The 27,373-nt window shown below is 37.8% G+C and overlaps 1 protein-coding gene and 1 long non-coding RNA gene across 3 annotated transcripts in view; one reads left to right on the forward strand and one right to left on the reverse strand.

Annotated features, from left to right (window-relative positions):
• The window catches only part of LOC307171971 (nectin-2), a 71,215-nt gene that overhangs the window by 31,988 nt on the left and 11,854 nt on the right, over nt 1–27,373 (forward strand). Inside the window, exon 7 of one of the 2 annotated variants that reach the window (XM_079893941.1) lies at nt 3,010–4,670. The exons of the other annotated variant lie outside the window; for it this stretch is intronic. Coding sequence (XP_079750067.1) covers nt 3,010–3,551 — 542 coding nt within the window. The 3' untranslated portion in view covers nt 3,552–4,670. Of the gene's footprint in view, nt 1–3,009; nt 4,671–27,373 lie in introns of those variants that run through there. 2 annotated transcript variants of the gene reach the window in all.
• LOC307172971 lies at nt 11,294–27,166 on the reverse strand. The gene is made up of 4 exons (XR_013823789.1): nt 27,124–27,166; nt 26,835–26,889; nt 26,170–26,301; nt 11,294–11,483 (listed from the first exon to the last, which is right to left on the reverse strand). It is a non-coding gene; the product is annotated as an uncharacterized lncRNA (long non-coding RNA).

Genomic DNA, 27,373 nt, shown 5'->3' on the forward strand with positions numbered 1-27,373 from the left:
GACGGAAAAATGAAAAGAGGATGTGAGGATGTGATTTTTTTTTTTTTTTTTTTTTTTTTTTTTTTTGGTCTCGTCTGTCTAGAAAAGCTCCATGAGCTTCATTCATCCACTCAGCCATTCACTTAGAGTCCTTCAGAGCGCTAATATGTACATTTATTAATATACTGCCAGTACTTAGAGAAAGATGAAGAGACTACATTAGTGGTAATACAATATAATTAGTGGTGTTCGCTAAGGCTTGGTTGAAATATCCCTTTAAGCAACTTTTAAAGTCGTGATGTAACAGAAGTAGCAGCAGATCTTTCTTCCAAATAATGACGTATAACCGAGTGAACAGATTATCGAAAAGTCTCTTGTTTCACCAAGGTCAAGTTATAACAATTTAATTAAAAATGATGAGGTCAAAAAAACAAATTTTATGCCTGGATAAATCATACAAAATAAGATCAAAAAGATGCAGCCAAAAATGGATCATGCCAACTTAAAGCTGCCTCCTTAATAACTTCCTATGGGGAAGAAAACATGCATAAAAATATTGCCTATGTTACTGATTATGGATTCGGTACTACTTCAAATTTTGGTGCTGCTTTGTCAGTGCCTTTGCTAGAAACCTCTCAGAATGCCCTAGAAATCGCATAGCAACATGCTGAAAACCACTCAGAACACCTTTTCGGTTGTGTGCCAACACCCTGGGATTGTGACTGCGACTTCGGCACGGGCAAGCACCCCTCCGCGGCTGTGTGCGAGCGTGAAATCTTCCGATAATGAAGCCATGTAGATCCGTGTGTGTGTGTGTGTGTGTGTGGCCGCTATATGATCAGACTGTCATGTATAATTCAGAGGACTCAGGCAGGCAGTGAGAGATTGACTCAAAGATCAGAACAACACGCTCACTCCTGCTGTACCAGTGGGAGGTGGAGGTGTGTGTGTGGGAGAGAGAAGTACGCCACAGTGGGTGGCTAACGGGTACATTGCGACTGAGGCAGTCAGACATGATTGTGTTCCTGTTGTCTCTCCTGTTAGCTGTGTGTCTGTGCAAGATGCAGTAGAAAAAACGGTGACAATCGATGAAATACGTAAGAGTTCGAGATTATGATGTTGTTTATTTTGGGTGTTAACACATGCACTGCTCTCTTTCAGCAGTGCTAGTCACGTCTTCGCACACTCATCTCATACACTCATTCGCTGGGCAGCGAGGAAGAAGCTGCGCGCTGTTGTGTGTTTGTGGCTTCAAGGCCGATGCGTCTGTCTGCTGTCTCCCCTGTCAATCCCAGCCTCCTCTCTTACGCCTTCCCTCCTCTCATCCATCCGTCCGTCTGTCTATCCATCCGTCAACCAGTCATCCGTCCCTTTGTCCATCATCCTTTCTTTTCTGTTTTATGTGAAACTGCATGCTGGTGCTGTGTTTCCTTCTTCATTGTGCAGTTGTAATTGTGAATTCTGCAAACTGGCCTTATGGAAAGCAGTTCCCCTTAAGGAATTGCACATAAATGTCACCCTCCCAGATGCATTCACTTGATTCAACATAAGCCGGACAGGACTAGTTTTCTAAACGATGTTTGACTTACAATTCTTATCACCCGTCGTCTGTGATTTCATGTACCGATTCAGACGGGACAAACATCCGTGTTTATTACAGAGGTGAGAGTGTGTGTTTTCTAGACGTGATTTATGTTTTTTAATGAATTACTTATTGACATACCTTTAATTTATTATTAAAACCCTATTTAAACAAACTTCACATTAGTTTATAGAAGTGGCTGTTTATAATAAATTTATAAGTGAACATAGAAATCTAGACAAGTATCTTACCTGACACTGATATTAAAATGGGCTTTGCAGTTTTACACGATTTGGCTCTTTTATTATTTTTAATATGTATTCCATCCGTATTGAAATGAAAATGAAAGCATGCAAAAGTTTGGTGCACAAAAGGTTTTAAAATTAAAATCACAAAGTATGCCTGTGAAACACCAATTTCTCTAACGTAATAATCCATGAAAACTAGTCCCATCCGAATAGGGCTATACACAGACATTTAAGTGTATACATGGACTATGTGTGAGAAACAATGTGGAAATAATTTTTCCCTAGGCCTCGTAAAGACCCCATGAAAACACTTACATTAGATGTTTGTGAATGATTCAGTGTTTTTGAATTAATCTTTTAAGTGAAAAAATTGTTCTTCTCTTCCATGCACTGATATTTTTGTTGTTGTTGGATGCACTAAACAAATATGCTCTTAAATGAACGAGTGTCTGGGGAACACATTGAACGAGCCATCACATGAACGAACTGAATGAACTAGGGCTTGAATGAACTAATGAATCTTGCTTGTGAATGAGAATTTACTGACCAACTTGGAGTTGGCCATGTCATTTGTTCAGTTTGGCATGTGAGTCAGTCTCGTTCACAACAAGTAAAGAAAAAGGGTTATAAAAAATTATAAAATGTATACACAAATTTCAATAAAGGGTAATAAGATATTTTGTTGTCTATTAACAAACTGGTTAAGGTGAATTATTTAATTACTCATTCATATCACAAAAAAAAACCCATTGTTGACACTGAAAGATGTCACTGAATTAATCTTTTTACTGAACGGTTCAAACGATTGAAGTCACTTGAATCAAAATCTCCACTATTATAGAACATATCAAAGGGCTGTCCCTTTATGTTTCACTTGACCTGAACCAAGATTTGGTTTCAGTCAGTTGAAACTAGTGTGTGAAACTAGTCAGTTGCAGGTGGTATTTTAAATTTAGGTGGCAGGACATTTTTTTATTCTAGAGAGCATTTGATTGGACAGAAATCTCTGTAGTACAGGATGAGTCATCGATATTTTTAGTCTACTGAAGATGACTTCAGCGCTAATAGACATGGACTGAAAGGCAACAAATCTCCAAATTTTTTCTTTAAACGTTTAATTTCCATTTCCTTTCCATGAATCTAATTCTGTCTAATTCGGTTCTCCTTTCTTTTCTCTCTTTTTCACCTTTCTGTCTCTAGAGCAATCACCTCCCTCCTCGAATGCAGGTGTGATCGCAGGCGTGATCTTCGCGTGTCTTCTGGCCATCGTACTGTTAAGTGTCCTCGCCTACTTCCTGGTAGCCCATAATCGCCGCCAACAGCATGGTTACCGCGGCACCGGCAAGCCAACCGGTGCTCCCTACGACTCCTTTACCCGCCTCTTTGGCTCTGCTAAGTCAAGCAAGAACGGTACCGGAAACAACGGGAACAACAACACGCCCATTTACAGAGGAGATGTGGGGCTTAACGAGAAAACGGCCAATCAGGGCATGCATCCGGGGGGCGTGGCTCTGCTCGAGACCACGCGCACTCACACAGCGGAGGATATCCTGCTTAGCAGAGAGATGGATGAGGTAGAAAGGAAGAAATTTGATGAACTGGAAGAAGAGGATGAGCGATATGACCATTTCAGTGGGGTTGGACCCATCCTACAGCTCCGCCCACATGAAGATGACATAGATGATGACATGGAGTCCCAGAGGGATGGCTCTGTGATCTCTCGGACTGCTGTCTATGTGTAAGAGGAGAGCAGAAAGAGGTTCTTGAAGAGTGATCGTGGACCTCTTCCAGAAAGGTTGCATTTCTCCCTCTCAACGAATATTCATTTTATTGTAAAAACAAATTACGGCATCAAATACCATGAGAAAAGGATTAATGGATGGATTGAGTTGATGAATGGATGAATTAATACGCTGGATATAGCACAGATTAAAACATTGAAGGATCGGGTGAAGTAAATAGAGACTACTAAATGCAAAACTGTCAGGCTTCCATTCCTAATTATTGCTCTGGTTGTCATGGGGACAAGTTCTGAGTAATACGAAACTGCGTGATATATATGACATGCACACACATGAAGTTATGTATATAAATCCACCGTGCTGTTATGTAATCGTTTTAACATGTTCTTATTTTCTGTTGATCATGGTTTCACACTTAAACCAATTTCAAACTTGATTTTAGTTGAGTTTGGTTAGAGCATATTCCTCGGCATTACATCTCTCTTTCAGCACGTTCTATGGAAGCTATCCTTATGTATTGTGTAGATCATGAAAGAGTCAAACATGCACAGTGCTCATCTGTCTCGAGATGACGTGTACAGTTCACTCAATATCTCAATCCTGTGACATGACTCACCAGTGAATCATTTGGTTTCGGGGCTAATCAAATCAAATATTAATGAACTATGTGTTCGTTCTCACCCACAATCCATTAAGTCAGGAAAAGATGGCAGCACATTTTACTGTTTTCCCTGCACATGTACAATTTCTTTTATGCATTCAGTCACAAAACAATGTAGCAGATTACTGTAGTAATAAAAACTGCGAGTCTTATTCACCGTGAACTTTAAACCCTGCCGGAAAAGAAAGATTCAACTAAATATATTGTTAAACTTATGAAGTGATGGTGTGCCACATATGTAACACTTTACAATATGGTTCAGTTTGTTAATATTAGTGGTAGTTATCATGAACTAACAGCATTTATTAATATACTGTTGTTTGTTGTTAATTCATAATACATGTTAATTTATGAACTTGAAATGTATGTCAAAATTGACTTTAGCTAAGATTAATAAATGCTGTGGGTATATTAGTTAGTTAGTTTAGTTAGTTCATGATACCTAATGCATTAACTAATGCTGACAAATTAAACCTTACTCTAAAGTGTTACCAACAAATCTATATTTATAACTATAGCCCATGTCCATTGTTACCATGGCCACGCAGCTATATATACCTCTCATCCGACACCACATTTATGCATCATGTACTGTTATTTCCCTGTTTTATTGACGTTCCTCTCGGTCGGTGAGATACTGCCTTGTTTTAGGGGAAATAAAATGAAGAAGCTCTTGAATGAGTGAACGATCTTGTGTATTGTTCGATGTGAGGTGATTTGTAAACTACTGTATGTACACATTTTATTTTTCTTAAAAATGACAACAAATATCTATACTTCTAAATGTTGTAAATACGAAGACGGGGCGAGGTGAATATCCAGGTCGAATGTTGCGCATGTCAACCACGTACAGAACTATATGAGAGCACATATCACATATTTATATCTGTAATCTAGTATCGAATACTAGTTCCACCAGTACCGAGTTCAAACACATTCACATATGGAAGCTAGTTTGAGTGTATGTGTGTATGAGAATGAGTCAGCGTGTTAAATGGTGTCTGACTCGAGGGCAGTGAGTTATTCCTCCAGTCTCTCAGGGTCTCGCGCACACACACTGTGATTTAAACTGGACACTACACACACACACACACACTCATATATTCCTTCTCTGCCCTTGTACCAACAGTCTATAAGTGTCCTCCTCTATTCTCGAGTATCAGAGGGCATATTGGGTACCGTAGTGTTGTTTCCCTGGGCTTCCATCTTGATTCACTGACCCTATTAGTGCCACGTCTGGATCAATGCCACTGAAAGAAGTTGAAGTTCTCACCTCTGAAAGGGTGGTCAGTCTGACACGGGCCGGTCTGACGCGCTCTGATCCGTCTGGCACCGAATAGGCCGGGGTTTCGACGCAGCTTAGTTTACATCCTGATTGAAAGGTCAGACCGCAATCAGTGAATGTGTGAGTAGAGAAAGTGATTTCGTCACTCGTGCTCTGAGAGGCAGAACGCTTTAGCTCCTCATTAGAGGAGAACGCACTGACCTTCCAGCTCAACGTCTCCACCAGGAATTCCGTAATGAAGGAACGGATGCCTTGAGAATATTAAGGAAGTATCCTCTGAGATGCGAAACGGTTTAAGTAGATTTCCGGAGAGCGCGGAGTCGTGATGTTACGTCTCCTCGATGTCGTCGTTTCTCGTTGTCTGGTTTCGATGTTCTGGTAAACACATGCACACACATTTAAAAGCCTTAATGTCACCAGTCACAAACCATCCCTCCTGTGTACATAATATAAATATATAAACATGATATACGACTAAACGGTAATGTCACATCCTTGTGTATTGTACTTCACTGCTGAAAGCATGAAGGATACCTAGTTTTAATTGGTTTAATTGGTATCGCTTTAAAATAATGTTGAATTTGTTTGCATTTTTAATGCATTAGGTATCATTAACTAACATTGAATAAAATGTTTTACAGCATTTATTAACCTAGGTTAGTGATAATGTTAATTAGGGATAGTGTTAATTTAAACCACTTGAAATCTTACAAATATATTAGTATATGCAGAAATGAAGATTAATCTAGATTAATAAACGCTGTAAAAATGTTCATTGTTATTTTGTTACTTAGTGCATTAACTCATGTTAACATATTGAACCATATTGTAAAGTGCTATTGAGTTTTGTATCTGTTGATTTTTACTGTTGTTTATTATTTTCTATTTTTTTTTAAATGATCTGTGCTTTAATTGTTTTTTATTCTGAGTGGTTTATTGATGCCTGTAACGTGTTTGTGCTGTAAACTGTTGAGCAGTGCTCTTGAACTCTCATGGACACACAGAAAACACATCTATACTACTAAATGCTTTATCGCCTTGCGTTGCTTTTTGGATTCATTTTGGTTGTCTGAATGTTTTCGCAGTCTTTGTAATTATGTCTTTTTTTATTTTATTTGGTTGCTTATTAAAGTCTTACCGATATTTGACTGATCTTGGTATGTGCTGAATGCTCTGGGGCTCAATCATTTCCTGCAATGTTTTCAGTCAGGTTTCTGGGTTGTGAATGTATAGTTAGGTGATAAGTAACCTGTCACGATAACACCGCCAGCTGAAATAGAGCTAAATGGGCTGTGCAAGAGAGCGGCACAAAGCATCCACATAAAGCTCTATTTTTACATCTTTGCCCTTAGTAAAAAAGCAAAATATATTGGTACGCTGGGCAAAACATCATTTTCACGCAGTTAAGGCATCTAATATTAGTTGAAAATAATGTTTTTGTTGAAAGGAAAACATGCAAAATCAAACTGATACAATGTTTTGAATGTGACAACCAAGTAACATAACAATAGTGATAACTATATTAGCTTGCACACAAACGAAAAATAAGATTCAATAATATTGAATTCTGAACTCAAAATTGTGAGATATAATCTCAGAAGTGCAAGAAATAGTAAGAAAATCTTGCATTTCTGAGAAAGTCTGAATTTCATGATGTTAACTCAAAAAAGGTAATTGCAACTTTTTACAGTATCACACAATTTTTTTTTTTTCATGGCAGGAACTGGCTTTCATAGTTTACTGGTGCTCATTTGCGATTCAGCTTTAGCTCATACAGCTCGTGTGAGGCTATCTTCAACATTAATGATTGGATGATTTAGATCAGTCATATTCTAGACTTTTCTTCTCCAAAAAACAAAAATGTTGTTAGTGCATTAGTATCCTATAATATTTTTTCCTGCCAAGTCATATTTTTATCAGCAGTATGTTTTACTTAATGATTTAATAATGGTTAATAAACCACATTCTTGGTTTTGTCTTTATTGATGACGAAATCAAAAACACCTTCATTATGGAACATTTTCCGAAGTCATTATTTTGTCTGAGTTTTTGTTTGTCCCGCATTCAGATGCATCACTGAAACCTGTTTTTATGCAAGTCAGAAATAAACCACACAAGACTATAAAAAAAGAATGTGGTAGAGTTTGTATTCTAGTTTCTTCCCTTTAGGTTATGAAGTTGACTGTCTCAGTTTAGCCTTACAGGAACTTTGCTCTCAAAAAGCCTCTTTGTTTACACCAACGCAACAGATCTCATATCTCAACAGGTTAAAATTTAACCAAGAGCACACTTTGTGAAAGAGGGGGGAGTGAAACCGAAAGAGTTGGTGTCATGATAAAGGTATTCAGCAAGTAGAGTTCCTCTCAGTGGTGTGTGTGTGTGCGTATTCGCAGGTGACCCTGATAGAAATGTGCCTGTTAATGTAACAACAGACGTTTTTTTTCCACAAGTAGCTGTGCCCTAGATTCTGTGACACTTTTCCTCCCTTTCCCTCTCTTTCTCTTTCAGTTGACGGGGTCAGAATCTCTGTGCTCCTGGCACACTTGTCACTGTCGTTTGGAGTCGGAGGGTTTTTTTCTCTGCCATTTAGCCATCTGCCTGCTCTAATTGCTCTGAGTTGCAACCTGGAGTGAAGACCAGCTGCCTCTTTCCTCTCTTAGTTCGTCTCTCTCTCTTCCCACAACACTAGGTGAATGTATCATGATAATAGCCTTATGTTGCAGTGTAATGGTGTGTTTCACTTTTCCTGAGACACAATCAAGGCCTAACACAGATGTGAGCTTAAAGGTGCACTCAGTCTTTTTTTTTTCCTCATTGAAAATGCTTCAGCCTTAAAGGGACAGAGCACACAAAAATGAAAATTTAGTTATTCACTCACCTTCATGCCATTCTAAACCTGTATGATAAACCTGAAAATGGTTTGAGATGAGGCTCCAGTCATACCAGTAGCTTAATAAAAGCTGGTTTATTTTATATGGTACAGGTCACCTAATGGAGGTTGCCCTGTTGAGATCACATGACCAGCGGCTCGCTTCATCTTGGTAACCTTACTATTATCGGACACTTTCGTGTTACTAATAGTGCGTTTTTACAATGACATTGGTAACCAAAACTCATATGGTATTAGTAGAAAAACAAACCAGTAATATGTCATAATAGTTAATGGCCCGGTTTCACAGACAGGGCTTAGACTAAGCCAGGATTAGACCATAGATCAATTAGGACATTTAAGTAATTTTTATAAACATGCTTAGAAAAAAACATTACCGATGTGCATCTTAAAACTAAAAAGGCACTGATATATTTTTAAGATCAGTCAGTGCAAGTTTATTTCAGTGGAAACAGCTCAGACTTACATTTTAGTCTAGGACTAGTCTTAAGCCCTGTCTGTGAAACCAGGGGTAGATGTTTTACCAGTAACAGATTTTTTGATACTGATTTGTATTTTTCCCGGTTTGCGGCCTCTCACGCCACAGGATAGTCAGTAGTAGGCATGTCCAGTGAAGCCATTATATTTATCCATTACAATCATAAAATAGTTTCTGTAACTGAATTCCGATAGAATGTGGACAGGGCTTACACGTCAATGCATCAAAACTACATTTAAATCCATTTCATATTGTGAAATATTATTACAATTTAAAATAACTGTTTTCTCTTTTAGTAAATTTTCATTTGAAAATGTAATTTATTCCTGTGGTGGCAAAGCTGAATTTTCAGCATCATTCACTGTAAAAAATGTATTCGTTTTTTAAGTACAATAAATGTGGATGTTTAAGTCATTTGAACTTAAACTACATTAAACTGACTTAAAAATAGTTTAATCTTGTATTACATAAAAAAAAGAAAGAAAATTGCTTAACTTATTTTTTTGAGTTAAAGCAATGTAAAAATACGTGTTGTCATAACGTGTTTATTCCCTTCAGGAATCATTCCAGTATGCTGATTTGGTGCTCAAGAAACTTTTTTTAAAATCTTTTTATTATCAATGTTGAAAACAGTTGTGCTGCTTTGTGGAAACCGTGATGCATTTTCTGTTCATAAGAACAGCGATCTTTGGTAACATAATAAATGTCTTTACCGTAACTTCTGATTAAGTTATTCATTTATAGCTGTGTCATTTTTGGGGCTGTGCCTGTGACTGAGGGTCCTTGCCCTATCAGTGGTAGTCCGGGATGGATTTAGGCTAAAAGGAGTTCATGAGATCATGAACTGAAAAATCCCCCTCTCTAAACCAGGCGCACACGCACAAACTCTATTTAACTCCTGTCACATGCCTCACATGTGGATGTGTGGCTAATAGCCAGCGACGAGTCTATTCCGAATGCTCTATTTTTATTCCCTGTCATGGAGAGGGACGGTTTCGGAAAGATGAAAAAGCAAGCGGAACGAAGGCCCGAGCGAAGAGCGAGGATGTGCTGGTGTGATTTGGCCCTGAAGCTGAGACACTTCCGTCATCTGTAGTGTTTCTGTGAATTGGACATGTGTGCGCACGCACCCGCGCTCAGTGGGAGATTGGATTGACCCGCGTTGCCCTGAGCTGTCAGGCTGTGAGGATCGTCTGGTATCCCTTGTCTCCCGTGGGCACCCGGAGGGCTACGAAATTACACACAGAAAACAGATGAATAGATAGATTAGGCCCGGCGGGGGTTCTTCTGGTGGCCTGTCTGACCTGATCAATTGCTTTGATTATGGGTGATTGATCATTGGGTACTGGAGAGCAATTCATGCTCGGTTTGCCACTGTTCCATGATGGGGTAGTTACCATGGGTAGAAGATCCAGTGACCTTTTACACACACTGACATTTAAGTGAAATGATTAGTGGATGACGCTGGCGTGTTAAGAGAAGACAGAGCACATAATCAATCAGCAGAGATGATGATATAGACCCAATCAGACAGGTAGCCATAGTAACACCAGAACTCTGTGTTGACTCTGTAACCATTATCCACTCTCGGCTGTTAGCTTTTTTTTTTTTTTTTTTTTTTTTTGTCAGGTACGCTACCTCAAGTTTCCGCTTATGAGCTCAGACATCGTAATTATGATGAGACATGCATTCAAGTTCTGAAATAAGTGATGCTGTGGCCAATTTAATTTTCTTTCTTTATCACCTACTGACAAAGAGATGAAGCTTTTGTAGTGCTAGTGCAACAAAATGAAGCAGAGAGGACATTACATGTAGGTGTGCAAGTGATTTTATTCATGCATAAATGCACAGTTTGCCCTCGAAGCATCTACCATTTTGGGAAGCATCCTTCATTTAATAATTTGGGATTTATCTTATAAATGATTGTATGCATTCCAAATTCACTAGTGTGCATTGATGTGTATTTTTTGACCTGGATTTGTGGATGTGGATTTGCTTGGATAAATTAAATCACGGTTTTCACAACAAGCCACACAACTGTTTTCAACTGTGATAAGAAATGTTTCTTGAGCAATTCAGCATATTAAAATGATTTCTGAAGGATCTTGTGAAAAAGCTGAAAAAAAAATCAGCTTTTTATCACAGGAATAAATTACTTTTTACTTTTAAATAATACTTTTTCTCATATGCATCTCTCAATAACAAGCTTTATATACTAGGGGTGGGAATCACAGGCTCACAATACAACATAATATCATGATACAGCAATTCTGCGATAATCAATATATTGCTAGACTATCCTTTAATGATACATCACGATATCTGTCTAACTATGAAAACAAAATTCCCGTGAAAAGGTTAAGTGCAGGTTTTCTCTTTATTGAAGTCCAAACTGTTATAACAGCACAAAAGGTTTTTCAGTCTGTAAATTAAATGAAACATTTTCAATGAGATCAGGGTGATTGTGGTGTTACCTGTGCTCTACTTTTACCAGGCAGTTCACTTACTCTTTGTCGATTTTGTTTGTCCCAACAATGGTATGAAAGCCGAAGTGGGTCCAGACTTTGAACTGGCTGGCTGGTGCATCTTTTATTTTACTCGCACTGCTGTCCGCCTTCCTGTTAAAAAAATGTTTTTCTTAGGCCAGCTTATGTCCACGTTTCCCTCATTAATTTGTTGAGCACCAGCTCGAAGAGACATGAAGTGGCGATGCTGGGAGTAGGAAAATACTATTTAGAGCGCCTTATTTTATTAATTAAAATATCGATATTTGGCGCCAGCGTATCGATATTTTATTAATTAAAATATCGATATTTGGCGCCAGCGTATCGATTCTCGTATAGCACGGAGAAGGACAACGATATATATTGCCCCATTGATATTTTGTCCCACCCCTATTACAGTATATACTGTAACATGCCCTTTCTACAAATATTCTGCACCATTTACCAGATTAAGGGAATGACACATCTTAACCCGCTCTCCTACTAATTTCTGCAACTCTGCTCTTCATAAACAGTACAAAAATGCTACATAAATATAGTCATAAGTACAGTCAACATGACCAATGCCAATTTGCTTCGGCCACTATTCTTAAATTGGCACACCCTAAACTCAGAATGTCAGAGCTTCCAGAAAAACCCACTAGCAATTACAGCATTGTGGTGGCATTCATCTCATAAACACAATCATTCTGACACAACATGAAGACAGCAGTAGTCCTGGCCTCCTGCTGACATTGGAGTAGTCACAGTGGGAAAGTAGCTGGTATGAGTGATGTGGAAGATCTCCCAGAAGGGGGGACATGAGTGGACCTGTGCAGCAACAGAATGACTGTATAGGACACGGATGAGGCGGACCTGAGGAGAAGGAGGGTGGGTTTAATATATATTTATATATACTGTTATGAGTGATGGGCAAAGGGACAGGTAGTTTCAGGTAGGGACAGTTTCTTGTCTTTCATTTTGTTTGCATTTCTGTCTGTGGAAGACTTGGAAATTGTCACTTATCCTGTCCCCTCCCCTGAGAGATGGCCCACCTGCAAAAACAGAGCGTGACATGAAAGGAGGGCGACTTTTTGTGTTCAGTGCATTCTGAAAGGACACACACACACTTCTCCCTCTTCCAAAAGGCAAGGGCACATTGCCACTCTTGTATATTGATACACAAAGCACCTCTCTCATGCACTATTCCACACACTGAAACTGTGTTATATATCTAGAAGCAAGATTAAATGAATGATAAATCATTATCATTGATTATCCCTCATGTTGTTCCAAACCTGTATTTCCTTCTTTCATAAAACACAAAAAGAAGAATTTTGAAGACTATGCTGGTTTCTCTTTTTACATGCAATTACAGTTAATATGAAAATAAACTTTTAAGCTTCAAAAAGGCTGCAAAGGCATCATAAAAGTGGCCCAAAAGGTCTAGTGAGCTAAATAATAGTCTTCTAAAAGTCATGTCACTGAGCCTTTGAACCAAATAATGTATCATTGAAACTGTAGTAACTCTGTCGCTCAACTGTTGTTTGGACCACAATGGTTCAACGATGTAGAATTGCTGTTAATGACGTCACGCAGATGGTGGAATAATAATGCTAATTAATTGTTTTGAGATCAAATTAATATTAGTTAATTTCTGTAAATAACATTGAAATTGAGGAATTATTTTATTCTTTATTTTATGCTCCTCTTGGTGGAAATAACAACATTTATTTCCATCAAGAGGTGCATCAATTTTTGGTCAAGATCTTGTATTGACAATGCAAGAGTCCAGCACTCTGTAAAGTCTCCTCCAGCACATCCCAAAGACTTTCAATGAATTTAAGCTCTGGGCTCAGAGGTGCCAATACATGTTATTCTTCATGCTCCCTGCCAACCATTCCTTCACAGTTTGAGCCTGATGAATCTTGACATTGTCATCCTGGATGTGATGTGTCTTCCTACATGGCTGTTTAAGAAATGAAAAGCTACACACTCCATCAATTAGGGTTAGAAGAACTGTTGCCAAACATATAACATGCTAGAAACATAATTATCACCGCAATAATGATCCAGTCATTGACTCTGAAGCATTTGCCTATTTAACATCCAAGCTAAAAGTCAAAGAATGAAATTGATACACAGAGTATATGGAAAGAAAGATTTAGATTGTACTGCATTCTTGCTTATTTTAATCAAGAGACTAATATAAGCTATGCTTACTTGCTTAGGTCAAGAGCTGTAGTTCCAACCACACAACTTTGCGATGCTTTTGTGAATGTTCATTGGAACTATGGTTTCAGGAAACACTGAATCATTGAACTATGTTGCTAATGACAGAACTTGTGACTGTAAGATGCTTTTGAAAACTGACCAACTGATTCGCTGAGAAGATTGATTTCATGACACTTTTATGGTCCTTTTGCAGCCTTTTTGAAGTTTTAAAATGTCCCTGAAAGCTTAAAATGTCTCCATTCTGGTTCACAGAGGAAAGAAAGGAAGTGAGAGGAATGAGAGTGAGTACAATAAATGATGGCAGAATTTTTATTTTGTGCTGAACTATTCCTTTAAAAATTTGAAGATCGATCACTCTTTTGCCTCTCCTCCTGTTTTCTCTTCCATCGCTGTTCACCTCTATCTTCTTATATCACTGTCCGTCTACAGCTCCTCCCATCTCTCAACCATCCCTCTCTCTTTTGAAGGTTGTGTATAGTGATGAAGTGATGTGGATGAATGAGTGTGGGATGCTTTGAAATAATCCATCTGACAAGCCATCAGAGCGCGCTTTTCTCTCCTCTCTTTCGTCGTCTTGGTCATCTCTGCAGCTTCATTGCTGCTCACTTCTGCTTGACTGACTCAAACACTCAGTCTAACCATTCCACAGCATCCACTGTTATCCTCCACGCTAAACAACTAGTCCAGACATACACTCCACTGCTCAATATCACATCAAAACAGTCCACTACACTAAACACTTCACTGCCCAGTCCAGCACACAGACACTAGGATTGTGCGTCCCAATATCAAAGACATGGTTAGTCATTTTAGTGCATTTTTGTCAATAGACTCTTCACGTTAAAAGGATCTAGTGCAGTGCCCGTGCAAAATCAGTTAATAGTTAAGAGCATCATAGCCAGTTTTAGCATTGAGATCAGGCTATGCTTGACTTGTTGACTACTATCCAGTTAACGACCGATAAAACAACGTTAAGCACAACAAAGGAGAACACATAAACAGCTAACTTGGTTGTTTCAATGATGAAAAGTGAGGATGGCTTACACTGGAAAGATGGGGATTTGCCGTCACGATCAGTAAGAGGAGAGTTAAGCTCGTTTAAGCCTGCATACTACTTTACTACAGCAACTATTTAACATAGCATATACAACATCACATAGTTACAGGCTAACTTCAGCGCGCAGTAATAACACAGTATTTACACAGTTATTACACAGTAATAACTTAGCATTGAGACCAGGCTATGTTTGAGCAATCAGTTTGTGAATAGGCTACAAGTGATGGCCTTGAAAGAGATGGTGAATAGCATAGGCTACTATTAAACAGTAGCGATAACGTTAACCGCACCAGAATTAAATATAATATTCAGAAGTAAACAGCGTAGCTGACTTACAGATTCAGTTAACATCCACAAATGAAAAAGCATGACGATTCAGGGAGCAGGCTACACAGTGAACTCCGAGAAAATGCTACACTTGAGCAAACAGTTTGTGAATAGGCTACTACAAATGATGGCGTTAATAAAATATAATATTCAGAAGTAAACAGTGTAGGTGCCCCATCCACACTACTGCGTTTTCGTTTAGAAACGGAGACCTTTTGCTACGTTTGCACCTCCCGTCCAGACTAAAACGGCAAAAACGAAGACCTAAAACGGAGAAGTTTAGAAACGCTGCCGACCCCGTTTTGCGTTTTGAATCTCCAGAGGGCGTTTTAGTGAAGACGGTTCAAAACGGAGGACTTTAGAAACGATGACGCAGAGCTTCACGCTCGGCTCTATGATTGGGTGTCATCAGTAATGGCGTATCCTTCCCTGATTCGTCAGCCACCCATCACATGACCCGTCCCCGGAAGAAAACATACAAAAACAGCCTGGACTACGTAACATTAGTGACTGCAACATGGATAATGAATGTCAAGCGTTACTGACTTTGATGTCTTTGCTAGCAGCTGTTGTGCAAGTAAATTCTGCATTTTACAATGCTATAACTGCCTACATGCGCCGGAGGCAAGCTATTATTCGAGTGATCTGTGATCTGTTTACACCGGCACGCGCATGCCCAGTGTTGGTGAATGGTCACGTTATCCGCGTTTTCAGTCGTTTTAATGTGGACGGAGATCAATTCTAATACGCAGCTAAAATGCTGGTGTGGACGGAGATCATATTCGTTTTAATTCTCCGTTTCTAAACTAAAACGCAGTAGTGTGGATGGGCCTTAATGTTTAGCCGACAGAGTGTTTATGTCAGAATGTTTATTTTTAAACCACAACCCTCTAATGTCAGTCAGACTGTTTATTTTTAAACCACAACCTTCTAAGTGCTTCTTTTACCGATATATTTAACGATATCTTTTGCATTTCTAATCAAAACAACGTCAAACTTGGCACTGCACTTAGCAAGTAGCCAGTAGCAAGACACCTGTCAAGTTTGAAATCCATCAGACTAACGGTTCGAGAGATATTCGAATAACAGTCACACACACACACACACACACACACACACACCACAGACAGACAGACGTTCCTGTAATTTATGGATAGATAATTCATCCAGAAATCACCATCATTATTTATACAGCGTCATGTCATTCCAAACCCACATGCTGATTTTTTTTCATGTGGCACACCAAAGATTAACTTTCTAAATCAAAAATCAATTTAATACTGTGGAATATTACAATTTGAAATAACTGTTTTCTATTTTAAAACATTTAGTTTATTCCTGTGAGGGCAAATATTTCAGCAGCCATTTTGTCACAATTCTGTCAACATATGTCATTCAAATGAGCCCATCAACCTGTGCAAGGCTCATATATCTGCTTCTGTTCCTGTATCACATTTACAAATACACAACGATTATCCTTGAACTGCAGACTACACTGCATGAAATGAATGGCTATTTTGATCAGAGCAGAATTTCATTAATATATTTTGTCTAAGACACATAAACAGGTTAATAATACGCAATCAACTGAGAATCCAGGAGTCAATATTCAATATGCAGATTAATTATCTTCTAGAGCTATTCTGTACTTACAGGAATGAATCAGTGATTTGCTTTCATGAAATAATTTGCATTCACATTAAATTATAGTGATGTGGTTACTGGTTACATTATCCTCAAAAGGTCACATTCATTAAAAGTCATCTTTCGGTATTTAAAACATTTGAATTAAACAGGTCCATCAGGTTTAAACATTCGAGCCACCTTCACAGAAACCAAAGATGATGTCTAAAGTGTTTATAACATGCAGTTTGTTTACTTTAAACAGTCTACACTTAGCAGTTATTTACAGCTTGTTTCCATCACGATTATTTCCGCACCATCAAATAATGGGTCCACAATGACACACCGCACACCACTCTCAGTATCTATTCCACAGCACAATACTCAGAAACATCTTGTCACCCTTCAGCGCTCACACGCCCAATCGACTGCATGAGCCATATTCATGGATATGATTGTACTGGACGACACTTCAGCCGGTCTGCTTCCCTGTAGAGTTAATTCCACAGCCCTTGTGGTGTGTATACATGGACCACACATCAAATGAAGCACCGATGGCTGATTGTCTGGCTTAATGTCGAGCAGCTTATGAAAATATAATGGGTCGGCGATGATGAGCTACCCTGCACAATCTGTGTGATTGCAAGTTTTTATGGGCTCTGTGAATGTGTTAAAGGGATATTTCACCCAAAAATGAAAATTCTGTCATCATTTATTAACCCTCTTGTCATTCCGAACTTTTGCGACTTTGTTTTTTCAGACTTGCAATTAAAGTGGATGGAGACCACATTCTGCCAAGCTCCAAGGGCACAGAAAAAAAAGGGTTACACTTTATTTTAAGGTGACATAGTTACATTGTACTTACTCAAATAAGTACTGAGCAGTATTAATTAACTACATGTACTTACTATAGAGTTACGGTTAGGGTTTGGTTTAGTTACTTGAAATTATGCATAATTTACTGTTATTATAGTACATGTATTAATGTGTAAGTATGTCACCTTAAAATAAACTGTTACCAAAAAAAGCACTATTAAAGAGATAGTTCATCAAAAAAAATTAATTGTTCGACCTGTAATGAAAGTGGATGGATACCACAAAATACCAACCTCAAAAAGGGTAAAAGAGTACCATTAAAGGGATAGTTCCTCCCAAAATGAAGATTCTGTCATCATTTACTCACCTTCATGTCGTTCCAAACCTTTTGTTGAACACAAAAGAAGATATTTTGAAGAATGTTTTAGTTGAATGTTTTTTGTCTATACAGTGAAAATAAATAAAAAAAAGAGAAAAAAAGAAAGTCGTGCAGGTTTGGAACAACATGATGGTGAGTAAATGATGACAATATTTATATTCATTTTGGGTGAACTATCCCTTTAAATAGTCATGTCTTGTATTAGGCAGGTTGAGCTGGAGGGGAAATTCAGTAACACTTGACCTGTTTCACTGAGTCACAGAGGAAAATAGGGAATGTGGGGGAGAAAGAGAGAGACACTGAGACGGAGAGAATGAGGGGTTTGTGGTGGGGCGAAGGCAGATGAAATGTGAAGGGGAAAGCAGAAAGAAAGAACAACAGCTGGGAAGGCCAGCGGGCAGAGAGATGACACTGCTCCCCACTCCATTTGTTTTCATCTCTCTCCTTTTCTCCTCTCTTGTCCTTCATAGCCTAGCCTTTTGGCTCTTGCTCTCTCTCAGATGCCCTTGTCCTCATCTCATTTCTACAGCTGGAAATGGCAGAGTTAGACTGCTCTACAAACACGTTTGTGTTTGTGTTTGTGTTTGTGTGTGCTGCTTTTGTGGAGCGGTGACATGCCAGCAACCCTGTGTGCAACAGTGTGATCGCAAAGCCAAACTACAGGGATCTAATGTTTGGTTTTGTGATGGCGGGTACAATTTTGCACTCATTGATGGGTAAATGTACATGTACTGTCAGCCTCAGATGGCACACTCACCCACAGCCCACAGCATGTTCAGTGGCCAGCCGTCCATTCAGATTGCCTGACAATAATATATCCTCCAGGAAGCCGGGAAACAAAATTGTGTTTAAATGTATTGTTATTGTGAGCTTTTAGGAGAAGAATTTATCAATTTAATTTATTGTATTGGTCGATTTTAAGTAAGATTTTTTTTAATGATTATGAAAGATGTCTCTTATGCTCAACAATGCCACATTTAATTGATCAGAAAATAAAGTAAAAGCAGTAATATTAACAGTAATAACTCTTTTCTGTTTTAATAAAATGTAATTTAATCTGTGATGGTAAAGCTGAATTTTCAGCATTATTACTTCAGTCTTCAGTGTCATGTGATCCTTCAGAAATTCTTCTAATATGATGATTTGGAGTTTAAGAAACATTTCTTTTTATTATCAATGTTGATAATACATTACTTTTTTTCAGGATCAGCATTTTTGAGAAATTATTTTTTTCTAACATTGTAAACATCTTATATATATCTTATATCTTCATCTATATATATATATATATATATATATATATATATATATATATATATATATATATATGTATAAAATATGTTTGTAACAAATGTAACAAATCTTACAATTAATATCCATTAAATATCCATTCATCATGTTTTGATGCGTACATTTACTTAGATAAAATATTTAGATAAAACAGTTTACTTATTTAGATTTTTTTTTTTTTTACATAGAAATTTTATACATTATCGACCATAACAGCTTATACTGTAGGTATGTTAGTGAGACATAGTTTTTGATGTGTATGACTGGACAGTGCTTGCTCCATCTAACTGTGGTCATGGCCAGAGCTTTTCAGACTGAGATCCCCCAGAATGCCCTGCAGCCCAAACAGAGCAGGGTGTTCTGCGACATGCTGTATTTCAGAAATAACTCCTCATCAGGCTTGACGGCCGCTCTCTTACTTATTTATTCAGCAGGACTTCTAGAGCTCCAAACAAACACACACACACACACACTCACAACCAAGCCGAGCTAAATCGCACAAATGTCAATCTAGATCAATGGGCCGCCCAGAAACAGTCATGCACACTCCTTCTCGCTGTTCAGTCTCCTGTCAACCGTTTACAGACGCACCGGACGATGGATAAATGTCTTGACTACTGCTGTTCTGATTTTTATAGGGCACGTCTAGCCGTTGCTTCTGGACCATTTGAGCCGCTAACCCATTTCTTTATGGATATTAAAAGATAAGGCTTGTATGTGCTGTAGGCGGCCTAAAAATCTGACCTTTTCTGTAAAAGCTTGAGCCGCAGGACAGGAAATACCGGATTGTATGGTGTGCTTTGTATACACTGGCTGGGGTGGGTATTCACTTGTATGAGGATTGTAGTTTCGGTAGTCTGACATTCTTGCCATTTGTTATGAGAAATTTAACACGTTTCGTTCTATTCTCTTCCAGACAGATTCATTCATTGACAGTATGTCTTTGTCTCTGAGATCAGACACAAAGCGTTTGTCGCACCTGTTGAGTCATCATTTGGTCGCCTTTCAACCATTACGGCCCAGATGGTTATCAGAGCTAACCTGTAGCGCCATGTTCCTCCTGCCTCTGGCTATTGCTTTTGCAAAATGTCACATGAGCAGGTATGGCAGCAGGTGTGGTGAAACCATTACAGCTTTATAAAAGATGGCTTGTTTCCTCATTCCACTCAAATATTTTTTTGTGCTTTGGCACAGTAGCTGTTTGTAGGCCAGTCTGAGAATCATTAGTCATTAGGCTCATAGCTGCTATGGACCTGACATTTCCAAAAATGACTAGTGCCAGCCAGTCTCTGACCTAATGCAATTTAACCTTAAATAAACATATAGGCTATTTGTCCAACACTAACATGTCATTTCGACTCAGTGTTGCGAATGCCTTCATGGCCCACATAATCAGCTATGACAACTCTGACAGCGTTTTCTGACAAGAGCTGGGGGAGAACATACTATGGCGTGTTTGCCAAAAAACATCTTGGCATTCAAATATTTTTCAGATATACTCCTCTATATCTTGTATTTTTTACCAAACAAGAAATGTGTTCCATTGATCTTGTGCTATTTTCAGATATCATTGAGCATTATTAAAATAGCCATCTATGAATGTTTTTTAATCTAAAAACTGTCGATACTGTTAAAAGTCAATACTGTACAAAAACAGTTTGAGAATTTTTTTTTGTATTCACTATCTATTACTAATTTGTCATTTATCTCTGTATGTGTGTATGTATGTGTACATATATATAAAGTATATCATTTTGCTTTGTTGAACCAATAAAACAGAAATTATGCTATATTAGGACTGTCAAAACTAAAAAATCTGATAAAATGTAATTTTGTATGTATTTCTAAGAAACGTCTCAACAAATTCCCTTTTTAAGGAAATAAAACAAAATGAGGTAGATTTCTGCTATGATATAATGTCTCAGCCAAACCAACTAATATCAAACTAAATGCAGTTATAAACTACCTATATGTTATATATTTGATATATTATATTATATTATATTATAACTGCTTCTATAAAGGCCCAAGGACGATAACGATAAAGATATTGTTTTAAAAAATCGTTCTAAAATAGCGGATTCCACACCACAACTATTAGTGGCACAGAGGAAAGATAGTTGGATTCACTTTGACAATGATTTTTTCCAACTACAGTATAAAAAACAGCAGAGGACAAAACTAATAAAAAGAACGTTACTATGTGTTGGTGACGGTGTGAACACTAATACAGTTATGATCCTTATAGTTATTTTTTGGTTATCGTTCTTGGTGTAAACAGGCCTTAAAGGGATGGTTCAACCAAAAATGAAAATTTTCTCATCATTTACTCACCCTCATGTTGTTCAAAACATTATAAGTTTATTTCTTCTGCTGAACACAAAAGAAGATATGTTAAGGATGTTGGTAATCAAACAACTGACTTCCATGGCAGGGAAGAAACTCATACAGGTGTGGAACAACATTAGGGTGAGTATTTTAATTTTTGGTTGAACTATCCCTTTAAGTCTGTTTTTCACCCACAAAATCAGTTGTTTTTTTTTAAAAGTGAATCATTAATGATAATGATCTAAATGCTATAGTATAACACGAGCTAAAGATACCAACAAATCCATCCTCATCAATGGTGAGGGCTCAGATTGTCCACTGCAGGATTCAAACCTAAAACCTCTTGGTTACAAGCCCAAATATTTAACTATGAGGTCAGCCTGGTGTTGCACACTTTCAAAACAACAGTTCTGTGCACATGCCTCAGTGAACAATACTGATTCGTCTCCATGTATTAGATAAAGGGAAAGGCTGAGGAAGGGGAAATGAACTCTTTATGAACTGGATGGACACATTGATTCAGTGTTTGTGCGCTCTCATGACAGACTTCACTCATCCCTCATATGAATCTCATCTCTGTTTCTTTACTTAACGCTGCGTATTGATTATTCTTCATCCACTGACACTCTGGAGACGGTTGCCATGGCAGTACACTGACAGATCCACCCTCCGTCTCCATAGCAGCTGTGACAGAAGGGTACGGTGGAGTGTGATGGTCAGATGCACAGCTTCTGCTGGTTGTGAAAACTCTCAGATATGTGCATGCATACAGATAGCCTGCAATGCGACGTGATAGCACTAACATAACATTTGGCTGATTTATGAAATGTCAGGGCCTTTAACATGTACCTTTTATTGCTATAGTCGTCTCGTTAAATTTTATGGAGAGCAGATGACGGTAGATCATGTTTTGATTTATGTTTTTAGTTATTGAGGTTGTGGTGGTCCAGTATTTGTTTGAGAGAGCGTGGACGCTTAAAATGGGACGGTGTCAAAAGCTACTGATGAAATCATGCTTGAATCCATAGTAAATTTGGCTCTTGCAATGAAAACATCAAATGAATCAGATCAAATGATTGCTTAATTAAGTTCATCTAAATTGATGCGCTGCATTCAAAGCAAGCTGAGAGCGGGAGATTGCTCGGTTTAACTCTTGCTCAGCTGCCTAGCAGGACTCATATCATTCAAAAACACATTTAGAAATAGTTTAGCAGGCACAAAAGACAAGACTGGTGCATTGAATGTGAAAATAAATAGCAGAAAATCAGCATCATCCAATTCTTCTGTAGAACTGTGCTTGATTGACAGAGCAAGAACAATACGGAACAAAACAAGCAGAGCACTTATAGAAATAGATAATAGTCTATTATAGATAATTATAATTTCACTTCACTATTTAATAAGTATGTTATATAATTATATAGAAAATAGATCATTATCTACACTATAGATAATTAATTTGGTTCAGATAACATAATATTTAGAATTTCTGTTGATTAAACCAATCTCCCTCTTCATTGTATTAACTCAATTTTTTTATTTCAATGAACTAAACATTTTAAGGCCACCAGGTTACTTACTTTTTAAGTTAAACCAACAATAATCTTTACAGTGCAAATATTTTTTTTAATCAGACTAGCACAGTCGGAATTAAAAACGTCACATGTAACCACATCAGTCGGAATGAATTGGCCAAATCCAATATAAATTTCATTTAAATATTAAAGTAAGGGATGGTTTGATAGGACATGTAAACACTTGATTGGATTAAAAACCAAAACTGTAAAGTTCTGCGGATGTGCAATGACGTAGAAATGGCGTAATAACTTATTACGTACAGAACAAGCTGCTGTTGTTGTTGAAAACCGTGTCAAAAATGACTGTTATGTCAATCTAAAATTCTCTTTCCACTCATCGACTTCTCTCTGTGATATCATTTCCTGCTGTTTTTTTCTGCATGTTGGTTGCACCAAATTACTTTGATATGATGGATACAGCTTTTTCAAATATTAATCAAGCAAAGTAGTTTTGATAAATGGTAACACTTCAAAATAAGGTCACATTTGTTAACATAATGTATTAACTAACTACATTTGTTACAGTATTTATTAATCTTTGTTAATGTAAGTAATAAAAATCCAGCTGTTCATTGTTTGTTTGTTCATGTTAGTTTACAGTGCATTAACTAATGTTAACAAATACAACATTTCTTAAAATATGTCAGTGCCATTGTTTTGTCTCAAGATGCACATCAGTAATGTTTTTTCACATTTATAAAAGCTACTTAAATGTCCTAATTGAACTAAGGCCTAATCCTGACTTAATCTAAGCCCTGTCTGTGAAACCGGGCCATCATGTATTAGTAAATGGTGAAATTAATTAAGATCAATGCTGTAGGTATTGTTCATTCTTAGTTCATGTTAACAAATGTAGTTAACTAATGAAACCTTATTGTAAAGTGTTACCTAAAATACATTTTATTTAAAAAAAAATAAAAACATGCTCATAGAAATCACTGTATATATGAATTGCATTTCTATTTCTAAAAAATGCTATTCAACTCATTGACCCGCATAATAATACAAGCAAAAAATTCACACCCTTTGCATAATGTATGTGTAGAAAGAATCGACTGCGGGTCATTGTGGCTCTTCAAACACAGCAGACACTGGTCTTGGCTTGTGTCTGTAACAGGCTTTCAATAGTCTGCTGTCCTGCTCTGCCTGGTTGCTCTGATTAGTGATGATGACGACAGTCATATAAGCTGCAAATATAAGCTCCACGGTTTCTCGCTGTCTCACACACAGACATTATACAGCAGTGTGTTTACTGGGGCCGGGCCAATAGCTAGATGAGCAATAATTTCAAAATGAACGAGAGAGAGAAAGAGCTTAACATTAATCAATGCAGTATGGACATTCCCCACAAAAATGACACCCACCTGCCCTGCAGCATCCATGGCAGAAAAGGACAACATGGACGCCTGTAATGATCATTACTGTCCTCCTTTCTCTCTTTCTCTCTCTCTCTCTCTCTCTCTCTCTCTCTCTCTCTCTCTCTCTCTCTCTCTCTCTCTCTCTCTCTCTCTCTCTCTCTCTCTCTGCTCATTGTTATTTTTGTATCAGATAATGGAGTGGGTGTTGTGGCACAGGACAAAGTTGAAGATTCTCTCGTCTAAGGCTATGTCTACATTAATCCGGATACATTTGAAAACAGCATTTTCAAACATTTTCCAAGTTTCTCGTCCACACTTAAATGCCAGAAAACGCTAAAATCATCGTTACTGCACATGCATAAAAAGTCGTAAAAGCACACTGAGATGTTACCGAGACCAGACATAATAAAGATCTTCTTCTGGCACGATTATTTTAGTAGCAATTTAGCAAACAAAACTTACCACTTCCTAGTGAGTCCAGGTCGCACTCAATCGCCATTCCATGTCTAAACGCAGTTACCCTCATGTTTTGCAGAAGGACAACAATTGCGAGGTCAATTTCTATCATCGTTGCAGGAATGTAATATGAAGATCCAACAAAGTAACATATAACTTTAGCAACACTGTGAAAGAGAATAGCAAGCACTTACTGGCATAAACATAGATATCTATCGGTACAATGTGTCACATGGCTAAACGTGGCATCGCTTCAAATTTATCCACTTGGAGAATGTCTTCAAAAAGTTCAGTTTTCACAGGAAAAAATATGCGTTTCCAAATGTATCCGGATTAGTGTAGACTAGACATAGCCTCAGTGTAATTAAAGGTTTTGGGCTGTTCATATACGGCTTCTGGAATATAGCACATTTGGTTTGAGGCTAAAAGATGCGTTTTATCATACAATGCTGGTATTTTTGTATGATGTTGGTAGAATCTCAGATATTCAGGGATGTGGTTGTGAGCTTTGGGATGCTTTGAATATCTGGGTTGTGTAGGGGTGTGTTTGCTCTGGTTAAAGCAGTTGTGTTGGGGTGAGTTTGGAATGTGACTGTGGACTGTGGCGGGAAAACACAGCAATTACGACTGTAGAAAGCATGAATGCTCACTAATGAAGCTGAATAACTCCCAGCTAACGAACAGGTAAACAAATACACACACATCAGTGAGCAGACACACGCTCACGGAGCGATCGGGCCCCTGTGGCTGAATGCGGCTGTGTAATTGGGGTAATGGCCTGGTAATCAGGAACTGGTTGGTTCAGTCGTGAGGCTGTTTAGGCCACGGGCAGGCGCCTTAAACCACGGAGCTCTAATACATCTGCATCTCTAAACAGGAGCGACTGCAGCACTACTGCCCAGCAGCGACTGCTAAATGCTAATACATGGAAATCTTAATGAGTGTGCTCGGATAAATGACTTCCTGTGCGTGTGTGTGAATGTGTGTAATATAGACAGAGGTTAGAAAGGTTAACACACTGTCTGCCCTCGGCAGTAACACATTAACTTTCACTTGAGAAGAACTAGACATTTTTTGTGAGAAACTGTCATTCTTTCCCTTTTTTTCATACAATCAACAACTTTAAACGTAAACTGCAGGTTCCTGTTGAGTGTGATTTCACACTGAAAATCTGAGATTCAATTAAAAACAAAGACGATTTAAATTCATAAATAGATTAAGCCATGTTTACAATTTTGCAAACATCAATTGTTGCATTCTCAAAATAGACAAGATAGAGGCTCAAGACAGCTCAAATGTTGAGACAGTATAGGAAGCAATTGGATTGAAAGAAGAATGCTTGGAAAATAGTAAGACATAATTAGGCTTTAAATACCTATGTGTAGATGATGAAGATCCTTCTCCCAAACTTTTGTTGGTAACTTCATCAAAGTTTTAATGATTGACAGAAATGTAAGGGGAAGTGCGGTGGTTGCCCTTTCTTGCTTCATGAGCTCCATATGTCTGACTGTGAGTGTTTATGCGAGAGAGAAAGAATTAGACATCACAAGTTTAAATATAATCCTGAAGACTGAGAGAATACAGGGGAAAGCAGAAAGTGTGGTGTTTCCTCAAAACTTAATTAGCAGCATGCATGTGTTTGTGTGCATTTAGGGGGAATGGATGAAAGTATATGTGAGATCACAAGTTTAAAAATAATCTTGATGACTATAAGGACCCGGAGTCATTTTTAAAACCTGACAGAAATGTGTGTTTACTTAGCTATAGCCTACTTCAGGGACAGAATTGTCCTCAGAAGTGAGCTAAATGTGACAAAACATCCCCTTGAGGACATGTGGTCGACCTCAATTGCAAAAAATGATTCATACACAAAATAATACATAAAGTGGACATGAAATCAAACAAGTAAGTTATTTTATGTTGAGTATCCTGTTTCAATCGTAAGCATGCCACAGTATGATTTGCAAGTGTAGGCCTATATAATATAGAATAGATGTTTACACCGTTGAAATCGAGACTGTGACTGTGAGGGAGACTTACATTTATAAGATGCGCTGTATGAAGGTCCTAGATCACATGTAGGCCTAATTCACAACTTTCAAAATGTTTTATGTAATATTTGTCTACTGAATGTCTTTCTGATGTAATGTTGTTAAATAACAGTAGGCTACAGAGTTTTCCTTCCTGTCCAAAATTAAATACAATCCCAATATGCATAAAGTCTATTTTAGGACTACAACAATAAACATTAAGTTAATATTGCGTAACTTTACTATTGTAACACACTGCCGGTTACTTTGTCTGTTTTTGCTCTAAAGAAAATAGTTACCGAGCATTGGCGTTCCGGGGTGAAGCAGTGTTTTCAAACGAATCTGATTCAATGATTCAATGACTCACTCGTTAGGAGTTACTTGTTTCATTCCTGAATGAATGAATCAGTGTTTTTGAACCAAACCATTCATCCATAGTTTTAACGGTCAGCATCGTAAATCCTACAAAGTTTTTTATATTTTCATTTTCTTTTTTAAATGTAGCCTATATACATTTATAACACTATACTTTGTATTATATTACCTTTG

Source organism: Squalius cephalus (genome assembly GCF_949319135.1).
Source record: "Squalius cephalus genome assembly, chromosome: 15".
Classification (NCBI taxonomy): Eukaryota; Metazoa; Chordata; class Actinopteri; order Cypriniformes; family Leuciscidae; genus Squalius; species Squalius cephalus.